The sequence below is a fragment of the Jatropha curcas genome, unplaced genomic scaffold, assembly GCF_041381405.1.
Source record: "Jatropha curcas cultivar XTBG-Jc1 unplaced genomic scaffold, XTBG_Jcur_1.0 HiC_scaffold_942_pilon, whole genome shotgun sequence".
Taxonomy (NCBI): domain Eukaryota; kingdom Viridiplantae; phylum Streptophyta; class Magnoliopsida; order Malpighiales; family Euphorbiaceae; genus Jatropha; species Jatropha curcas.
The window spans coordinates 1-11,332 of NW_028322568.1; the positions used below are offsets into that span (position 1 = coordinate 1).

Consider the following 11,332-nt stretch of genomic DNA (forward strand, 5'->3'; position numbering starts at 1 on the left):
TTGCACAACACACACATTCACACAAATGTGTAAATACATATCTAGTCATCCGACTAGTTATATGCTCACGCAGCCAGTCACACAAATGGCATGTCACCAGCACTCACAAATAATATCACCTTCAAATAATCACATCACGTGGAAATTAGTCAGTGGAGTCACCGAACCCCCGATGAGCCGTCCTCCAACATGGCTCATCCTCTCACGTGTGCACCAGGGAGCCGATCCCCCATACTGGCCGACCGGTCTAATCCTCACTTGACCAGTCCTCTCATTGTTTTTCCATTCTCTCTTTTCTTTTCCATACCAACAGGAGGCAACCCGGTGGTCTCCATCCAATCTAGATCATCAAGCGCTCACAACAGGAGGCCACCCTACGGGCTGCAATCAAATCTAGATTTTCAGGTGCGCAACAACAAGCGGCCATCCTGTGGTTTCAGAATAAACAGAATTATCAGGTGCACACGGGGGCGCCGATCTCCCATTTACCCGGCTAACAGAAACAGAATCAGGATCCATATAACAGAATCAGAATATAACAGAAATCAGAATCAGGATCCGTATAACAGGAACAGTCTCACAAACCCATGGTGACCCACTTCATCCCAATTCCACACAAACAAAGCACAGCAATATCACAACACAATTAATCAAACATTGCAATCAAATGCAGACATATTAATCAATCAGACATCGTAATGCAATGCACAATTTAACATCCAAAATCAATGCAAATAAATAAATAAATAAATAGTATTAACAATAAACAACAATAATAAAATAAATAACAATAATAACAATAATAATGAAAATAAATAAATAAAGATGTAAATAATTAAATGAATAATAAAGATAATAAATCATCAGGGCACTATATTTATTATGTACCAAATTATAGAACTAATCTAAATAAGCTTATTAATTATGTTGTTAATTAAAACTAGTCTAAGTTCTATCGAAATTTCGGCAGCACCTCCCCTAAAAATTGGAATATCTACCTGTTTAGATAACACAGTATTATTATATATTTATCAATCAATACACACAGCCCATCCGTCTGGCAATCAATCAACTTAATTCCCATCCTCCTTCAATAGCAACGTCATAGCTAACAAACCATTTAAATCGTCTATCCATTATACATTACTTTTTTATACATACATACATACATATATATATATATATATATATATATATATATATATACACCCTCTAATACAACACAAAAACTCAAATGGTTGATGCCAACTTGCAGAAATAAATAAATGTACTATACTAGGCTACAAATTTCCAGAAATAAATAAATTGAAATAATTGCTTGCCAAATCTAAAAGTCTAGACTTCATGATTAAATTTTCATATTTTACACACTAGCTAACTCACTACCTAACAAGAACTTCATTTACAACTTCAAATACCCATCCCAAACATTATAATTCAAAGAACCAACTAATTAACTGTTGCTAGCTCATGGAATTCAAAATGTTCTATTTAATACCCCCAAATATATCCACTGGTTTGCACATAACTTATTAAAATTCAATTTATAACTCATTCAAAATGGAAACAGTTCAATAATTTCTTCATAGGATATTAAGAACTTGAGCATATAGCTAATTAGTTATTTTCAACCTAAAGAACCCTAAATCCTTCGTAAAGATTTATAATAGATGCAATACCCTAACCATCCCAATATACGAATCAGTTTATATACCAATTTAAAGAGCAACAATTCGAAATTCCTAATCACATTCACCTAAATAGTAGCTAGATATATAAATTTCTACAATAGCTCAAGCATTGGTGCCAATGTTGCTGTCATAATCATGCTATATCTATTCTTAAATTGAAATCCCCTTGTTCATGCTAACTTATCCATTAATTTAGCTAATAATTAAACTAAACTAGAGAATCAATTAATAGTAGGAGCTAAAGTCTAAATTTATGCAATAGTTTGATTCATGATTCAAAACCTTCATCTTTGATCAAGGAACTCATAAACTAAATTGTTGAAGGTTGGAAATTGACTTACCCAGCTGCGATACACGCCGGAAATCGAAATTTTCTAGTTAGAACAATCGGCAGCGGCTCCTTTGTTCAAAAGCCAATTCTGTCGATGCTAACTTGGTCGGAAATGAATAGGATGGTGGCTGGAGAAATGCTAGAGATGAGGAGAGGGCCTGTGATGAGCTGGTGTCGTCAGAAAGTCGAGGAGCAGGAGACTCGACGCGATTTCCCGATCGAAGGAAGTCACAGCTCTCCTGCGCCTTCTGCGTGCTCCAGAAACGAAAGAGGAGAGAGGAAGGAATGCCGGAACTGCTGCGGCGAGGAGGCGACGACGAGGAGGCGACGACGAGGAGGCGCTGGTCTCAGGCGGTCGGAGAAATGAGAGGAGGAGAAGGGGAGGGGTGGGTCGACGCTGGAGAAGAAGGACGAAGAAGAAGAAAAGAAGAAGAAAAAAAAAAAAAAGAAAAGAAAAGAAAAGAAAGGAGAATTCTAAAGCTTCTAGACCATTCCGGTTCGATTCGAACAGGTTTGGTCTAATTTTATGATTTGGCTCAATTTGTTTGGTTTTCGAGTTTTTCGCTTGGTTTTCAAAAAATCGAATTGGTTTACGGGTCCAGTTTAGCAATAATAAAATACTGGCTGGTATAATCTCATTGGTTGAAATAAAAAATTTAGTTTTTAAATGAAAATTCTACGAAATTAAATTTTCGGGTCGTTTCAGTTATATAGACAGTTTATAATATTATATTATATATGAAAAATTAACTTAATTAAATTTAAATTGTTAAAAGAAAACTTAAAATTGATTGATAAGTAATTTTATTTTTATGAAAATTCGATTGTCAAATTATAGTAATATTTTGTTATTATAAATATGTTCTTTCCTTTAATTATTGAAATTTTTATTATAAATATATTTTTTCTTTAACAATTTATTGAATTATTTTATTAGTTCATAAAATATTCTTTTTTCTATTTTGTGCATTTTCTTAGAATTTTATAATATAAATTGTTCATAATATTATAATTTTAGAAAAATTAATAAAAATTAATATATATACATTAATAGAAAATTATTTATTTAAATTAAATTAAATTTATTTGTAACGAGTACAAATAGCATACAACACACGTTCGAAAAAGTTATATATAAGTGAGAATGGTGGGAGAATATTGAGATTGCCAAAAAACGTCCATACTAAATTATGATCGACAAAAATATCACTAATTACATTAATTTTATTGGTTGAAAAATAAAGATAATTTTATTATTAACTTTCTATTTAAATCTAACTTCTATTAGATAACATAAGTATATTATATATTATAGAAGGCATATCTTGAATATGGTAAGAATAAAATATCTTTAAGAATTTAAATTTTATTAGTTGAAAAATAAATATAATGTAATTTTAAATAGTTAAATTAATTTTCCATCAAATCTAAATTCTGTTAGATAAATTAAAAAATTATATTATATATTAAATAAGGCATATATTAAATAGGTAAGAATATAATATTTTTAAGAATTTTAATTTTATTAGTTAAAAAATAAAGGTAACTCTCTTTGAAAAAAACAAGAAAAAATAAAGGTAATTTAAATTTGGTTGGTTATATTATAATATATGAAGAATATAATATATTTTAATTATTATTTAATAAATCTTTAGTTTAATTAGTTCTATTTGTTTCCTACAAGTAACTTATTTTACAAATAAATAAATAAAATTTATTATTATTTATCAAGGAATATATTATAATATTTGTTATTTGTCAAAAAGAAAAATATGATCCACTAGAAATATATATAAAATTATGATATAGCACATCATATTAGTGAAATATATACCATGTTAAAAGAATTTTTTTTTCTAAAAAAAGCGACCATAAAATTATAAAATTAATTATAAACAATAATGGCTATCTATATATAATATTATATTATTCTATAATATATTTTCAAAACTTAATTAATAAACCAAGTTAAACCTTCATTTTGAGAAAATTTTCTCACGTAATATCTTTTTTGCACTTTATTTTATTTATTTTTATTTTAGATGTTTATTTACTTTATTGCTTTATACTTTTAAATGATATCATTTTGAAAATTAGTTCTATTGTGGTTGATTTTGTGTTGTTATTTGCTTAATAAGTCTAAGCCTCAACGAAACTATAACCAAAAAAATAGACAACAGGCAATGATTTCTTTTGGAATGTAAGAATTAATAACTTTAAAGACAATAAGAACAAGAATAGGAATAATAAAGTTGAGAAAATATAACGTAAGACACCACGTCAGATTCCAATTAAGTAAATGAGTGTAGGACCACCGTCCCTTATAATTGGGCTGGGCAGGCACGTCCTTATCCCCAATAATGTTCATCCCATGTGCGTACATATATACCAACAAACCTTACCCTCAAGTAAGACATGGAACAACCAGGAATGGAGTTGGACAACAAGCAAATTGCAGACGATGAGAAGGTTAAGAAGCTCGGAGGCATCAAGACAATGCCATTCATTCTTGGTGAGTTTTACCCTTTTTTTTTTTTTTTTTTTTTGTTTTTTCTTTTAACTTAAAGACGTGGTTAATAAATTTTGTTCCAAATAATAACTTCCTAAGTAATTGTGGCTTGATTTTTATAATTTTGTTGTTATTATTAATGAAAATTTGATTCTAGTTGATGTTTTCAGTGTTATTAAGCTTAATACTTTTGTAAATTGAAACGAAATACAGTTGAAAATAGTGAAATCCGTTTTTAACTTATTTTCACGCCAAAAATGCATTTTATTACATTACATATCAATAAACGTATTAGAACAATTAACTTGACGAACGATTAACTGTAATTATTTAGTAAAATTTTAGTAATGGTTATTATTAAAAAATAAAATGATTGCTAAAATTATAATTATTACACCTGGCTTGTGTTCCGGCCAATCTAAGCTATTTTTATTAGATAATAATTATAAATAAAACACCACATGAAAGTATTAATTTAAAAAAAATATTATCAATTATTTTATAAAATTAATATATATTTTAAATATAATAAATATAAATAAAATAAAATAATAAAAAAGTGAAATTATTTACAAGTGACCTCAAATTCAAATATCACCCGTGAATGCTTTCTTAGTATATATATATATATATATATATATATATATATAAGAAAACCCGGGAATGCTTAAAAATCTAAAACAATAATTTGCTACTGCCACACCCTTCTTCTTATTAAAAATAAAAAATAAAAAACAGAAAACAAAACTGCATTTCAGACAGAACTGGGGTCTTATCACACCTCATTAGCCAAAAAGCTGACAAGCATGTGGTGAAGAGATTCATTCTGTGGTTATAGCGGCGGTGATTGTTATCATTCTCTATTTTTCTTCTTTAAAAACTCTCTTTTTTCTTATTTTATTGTCTTGGAATCCAAAGAGAAAATTGCAAGAAATTTTTAGAGAAAAAAATTTAAGACGACAAAAAATTTTGAAAATGGAAAGAAAAAGATAAATTGAATGAATTTCTATATTTGATTTCATTTTTATTGTTTAGACAATCAATTGTAGATTTTATTTATAACTTATAAGCAAATAATGCAAGACTAATGATTTTTTTTTTTAGCAAATGAAATATGTGACAGATTTGCAGCCACCGGATTTCATGCCAATATGATAACATATTTGACACAGCAGCTGAACTTGCCTCTAGTTAAGGCCTCTAATACTCTCACCAACTTCGGTGGAACGGCTAGCTTCACGCCCCTTATCGGTGCTTTGATTGCCGACTCTTTTGCAGGCCGCTTTTCGACCATCATCGTCGCTTCCGTTATCTATGAACTGGTATCCTCTTAATAATGACTTTTACATTCTGTTTGAAAAATAAAATAAAATAATGAGAATTCTTGATTTTTTTTTCATAGTTATATTCTACTATTGTGTTTGGAAGCATGGAAGGAAAAGAAATATTTTCTTTATTTTGAAAGGGTAAAATCTTAAATGAAAAAAAAAAATTCAATGTTAAAATTGAGAATTATATTTTTATTTATTTCCACATAATAAAACATAAGTTATTTTAAAATATTTAGATAATTTATAAAAATAGGTGAAATTTCAAATTTCTTTCATTATTCTTTTTCTAAATTAAGGGGATTCCAAATATATTATTACGCGGGATATAAAGTAAGTGAAATATTATTTTAAAATATTTAGATAATTTATAAAAATAAGTGAAATATTATTTTCTTCAATATTTGTTGCATTATCCAAACAAGGAAAAGATTTTTTTCTAACTATTTTCGTGATTATTTTCTTTTTTTCATCCAAACAAAAGCTTTAATCCTTAATAATTGTAGTTATCTTTTACTTAAAAGAAACATATATGCCTTCTGTCACAGGGAATGATCAGCATCACCGTATCAGCAGTGCTACCATCACTCCGGCCACCTCCATGTCCAACCCAACAAAACTGTAAAGAAGCCTCAAGCTCCCAGTTATGGGTCCTTTACATGTGCCTTCTACTCACCTCTCTTGGCACTGGTGGTATTAGGCCTTGCGTGGTTACCTTTGCTGCAGACCAAATCGATATGACCAAATCAAGTGTTAATTCTCGCAAATGGAACTTCTTCAACTGGTACTATTTTAGCATGGGAATGGCAACCTTAACTGCCTTGACTATTGTAGTTTATATACAAGATAATGTGGGTTGGGGTTGGGGCCTTGCAATCCCAACTATAGCCATGGCGTTATCTATTATAGCTTTTGTAGTTGGTTCTCCACTTTATATCAAGTTAAAACCAGGTGGTAGCCCTTTGATCAGATTGGCTCAAGTGATTGTTGCTGCTGTGAAGAAGAGGAAAATAGCATTGCCAGATGACCCTACGCTTTTGTACCAGAATAGAGAGCTTGATGCTTCTATTTCTGTCAATGGAAGGCTTTTACACACCAATCAATTCAAGTACGTTTTATTAAGTCTTAATCTAATTTAAAACCAATGGAGCAGTTATAAGTTTATGCACAAAGTTCAAAAAACACCAATCTTTACTTAGTTATTTGGAGCCAGTTTGATTAAATATGTTGGTTAATGGGAAATACTTTATAGATCATGATTCATTCATAGACCATCTCACATGGATGCATTCCATGCATATGGATCCATCCTCGAAAATCATTTCAAAAGAGGTGGTATAAAATGAACCATGGTCTATCTAACAATAGTGGAGTACTTATCATGTATCTCATCCTTAAAAATTTCAAGTGAAAAAAGAAAAACAAAAGCAACTTTAATTCATATTCTGCCTAGTTAGCAGTAGACTGCATAAATTTGTCCAAAGCAGAATTAGAATCAATGCTTTAATTTAATCTCAATACCATTTATACCTGCAGGTGGCTTGATAAAGCTGCAATTGTAACAAAAGATGATGAGCAAACAGATTCGAAGACGCTAAATCTTTGGAGGCTGGCTACGGTCCACAGAGTTGAGGAACTAAAATCCATCATTAGAATGTTACCCGTTTGGGCATCTGGGATCTTACTTATAACCGCTTCTTCACATCTGCATAGCTTTGTCATCCAACAAGCTCGCACTATGGATCGTCATTTGTCGCATTCTTTCGAAATCCCACCAGCGAGCTTATCCATTTTTAGTATTTTAACGATGATGATAGGGCTCGTCTTATACGAGCGCCTTTTCGTCCCTTTTGCTCGTCGTTTCACTGGAAATCCCGCAGGCATCAGTTGCCTGCAGAGAATGGGAATAGGCTTTATTGTTAACATAATTGCAACTATTATTTCAGCATTAATTGAGAGCAAAAGAAAAGCAGTGGCTGCCCATCACAACTTACTGGATAATCCTAAAGCCATTATTCCAATAAGCGTGTTTTGGTTAGTTCCTCAATTTTGCCTTCATGGAGTAGCAGAAGTTTTCATGTCTGTTGGGCACTTGGAGTTTCTTTATCATCAATCGCCAGAAAGCATGAGAAGCACAGCTGCAGCTCTGTATTGGATAACTATAGCAATGGGAAATTATATCGGTACACTTATTGTCTCTCTAGTTCACAAATATACTGGCCAAGAAAATAATTGGTTGCCTGATACCAATCTTAACAGGGGAAGATTAGATTATTATTATTGGCTTGTAACAGGTGTCCAAGTCATAAATCTTGTTTATTATGTAATTTGTGCTTGGTTGTATACTTATAAACCCTTAGAAGAGGCCAAGGAAGAAGATAATGAAGAGATAAGGATCGGATATAAAAAGTCGAATGATAAAAATGGGGGGAGAGAGGTGGAACTCAATAGAAATGAGATAGTTAAGGTTGTATAACTTCTCACGATGAGTATGAAATTTACAATAAATGGAATCCCAAGAATTTTAATTTAAAAAAGGTGTCTTGTTCTTTATTTTCATTTTTATTTTGAAATTTTCCCTTCGTATGTTCAAGTTATGTTTTAAATACATGTCCTTATGTTGAGGGTGTCGTAATTGACCACCTTCGCCGTCCTTAGATAAAGGATCTTAACCACCTTCGGCATCCCCCTCCTTGCGGTTAAAGTAATGACTTCGGGCATGGCCAGCTCCCATAGTGTGACGGGCGGTGTGTACAAGGCCTGGGAACGAATTCACAGCCGTATGACTGACTGGTGATTACTAGCGATTCCAGCTTCATGCAGGCGAGTTGCAGCTTGCAATCCGAACTGAGGATGGGTTTTTGGAGTTAGCTCACCCTCGCGGGATTGACCCTTTGTCCCGGCCATTGTAGCATGTGTGTCGCCCAGAGCATAAGGGGCATGATGACTTGACATCATCCTCACCTTCCTCCGGCTTATCACCGGCAGTTTGCTCAGTCTTTCAAACTCAACAGTGGCAACTAAGCACAAGGGCTGCGCTCATTGCAGTACTTAACCCAACACCTTACGGCACGAGCTGACGACATCCATGCACCACCTGTGTCCGCGTTCCCGAAGGCATCCTTCCTCTTTCAAGAGGATTCGCGGCATGTCAAGCCCTGGTAAGGTTCTTCGCTTTGCATCGAATTAAACCACATGCTCTACCGCTTATGCGAGCCCCCATCAATTCCTTTGAGTTTCATTCTTGCGAACGTACTCCCCAGGCGGGATACTTAACGCGTTAGCTACAGCACTGCACGGGTCGATACGCACAGCGCCCAGTATCCATCGTTTACGTTGGATCCCTCTTGTTCCTGTTTATTCCCCTTCGTTTCGGAAGTTGTTTCTATTTCTACATCTGTTTCTTCCTCCCTTTCTTCCGATGAGTGTTCTAGTCGACCTAGAGGCGATGACTTATTTAAAATATATATATGTAGGCTCTATATGTCATGCTATGCAAATGGGGTATTCTATAGTGTACTGGGCCATAAGATGTAATACAATTAAAAAATAATGGGTATAAAGGAGAACACATATATATATATATATATATATATATATATATATATATATATATATATGAAAACTGAAATAAAAATAAAGTTTGAAAGTTATTTCTTTGTTTAATATTCTATTTTGCTCTTTCTAGAGATTTTTGATTTTTTTATTTTTCTATGTTGTGGTAGAATGATTTAAATATTTTAACTAAAATTTTATTATAAATTATCAGTATTGATTATTTAAAGAGTTTATTTTTATGTGTACATAATTACTTTTTGTAAAATATGGTATTCTGAATTATCCTTCTCTATTACGCCTCTACAATTTCTGTCTCCTTCTTTCTTACGCCTCCACAGTTCAACTCTCGCTCTTTCTCTCTCTAAAAATCAACTCATCTATTTAACTATCGAAGCTCTCTCATTCTCTCGATATTTCTTGAGGCAAGTCCTTAATTTCCACTCTTCCAATTGCAATCTTAGTCTCTGTTAATATTTTTTTCTTTTAGTTTTCTTTTTATTTTTACTAATTTTTCATTTAATTGGCTCAAATACTAACATTCTTTTCTCAATTATATTATACCTTTGCATGAACAATAAATTGATATATTGTGAAGAATGCGGGGTGCTTCTTTCTAGATCATACATGAGTTGCCTCCTTGTGCTTCAATAATGGTTCTGGGGATCTCTATAATATTTGTTATGATTGTTGTAGCAAAAACAACATTGATCATTACAAGGATGCCACCTTTGTCGATAATCAAAAACTCGAGTGCTTTGCAATTGAAGGCTCTACAGATAAATGGCTCCGCAACCCAAAGCTCTGCTATTAAGGCATGAATAAAATGATATAATTATGTTACTGTTAGAAGCATCAAACAACAACTTCATGCATATAATAATTAATATCCATCTTGATTTTTCAGATAACTACGAGGGATAAGCTTACAACAGATATACTAGGGGTTTTGCTGGTGAATTTAGGAATAAATACTACAAAGTCTACGACGCTGTGAATTGTTAACTCTTCTTTTTATTTGTTTTCTTTGTGTTGAGCTATAAATCATTATTTTTATAGTATTATTAATATTACGAGCAAGCATTCTCCGATTTCTAAGTATAATTTACTGAAAATTTTAGACGTACCCAATGTGATTGCAACTCAATGTGAGTGCAACTGATGCATTCTCATATTTGGATTATTGGTATAGGTGTAATGCAATTGTAGCAATTGTATCACAGTTTGGATTCTCAAAACTTATTTGTTCTTTTGTTTGATTACATTGTGTTTTGCATGAGTTTGACCATGGATGTAGAGTTGGGTTGGACACTATGAACAAGATGGTGAGGTTATTTTTTCATTAATTTTTAAACAGTGAGTTGCAACATTTATATAATACTATATATGATTAATATTTTAATTTTGAGTTGCTTTCTCATGTTAAGATTTACTATTTCAAAAAGATAGAAAAGTGTTGAGAACCTAATAAAGTTTTACCAATTACAAGCATTGAGATCAAGCTTGCATGTGTTTTCCTTTAGTAAATTTTTATCTCACGAGGTCTTTGATTTGGTTTGCAGGGAAAGTTTGACGCAAACAAATTAGAGAAGAAGAGAAAGAAAGTGTGGTGCAAACAAATTAGAGAAGAAGAAAAAGAAAGAAGAAAATAATACATTCCCTAAAATATATATGTATATTAATTTGTTTATGTTATCAAGTAGGATAGGAGACTTATTTTTTTAATGTAGTTTATAATTTTTTTTTTTTTTACTTTTAATTTTTAAATAATTTTTTAAATAAGTCAAATTAAATTATATGAAAAAAAAAGAATAATCTCAAACTGATGTTACATATGGTTTTTTTAATCAAATAATTGAATGGTTTTAATGAATTGATAGTATTTTGTTTCATATCAGATTAACACATAATGAATGGT

At 31.6% G+C, this 11,332-nt stretch overlaps 1 protein-coding gene across 1 annotated transcript; it reads left to right on the forward strand.

Moving 5' to 3' along the window:
- The first annotated feature begins 4,375 nt into the window (after window positions 1-4,375).
- On the forward strand, window positions 4,376-8,396 carry LOC105646384 (protein NRT1/ PTR FAMILY 3.1). Its single transcript, XM_012232230.4, has 4 exons — window positions 4,376-4,534; window positions 5,636-5,853; window positions 6,408-6,967; window positions 7,396-8,396. Exons 1-4 carry the CDS (start codon window positions 4,438-4,440, stop codon window positions 8,333-8,335), a joined length of 1,815 nt encoding a protein of 604 aa, XP_012087620.1. The 5' UTR covers window positions 4,376-4,437; the 3' UTR covers window positions 8,336-8,396.
- The last annotated feature ends 2,936 nt before the right edge of the window (window positions 8,397-11,332 follow it).

Coding starts and splice junctions, on each gene's coding strand:
- LOC105646384 (XM_012232230.4), top strand. CDS start 4,438: ATGGAACAACCAGGAATGGAGTTGGACAACAAGCAAATTGCAGACGAT. Junction 4,535..5,635: donor GACAATGCCATTCATTCTTG/GTGAGTTTTACC, acceptor TTTTTTTTTTAG/CAAATGAAATATGTGACAGA. Junction 5,854..6,407: donor CTTCCGTTATCTATGAACTG/GTATCCTCTTAA, acceptor CTTCTGTCACAG/GGAATGATCAGCATCACCGT.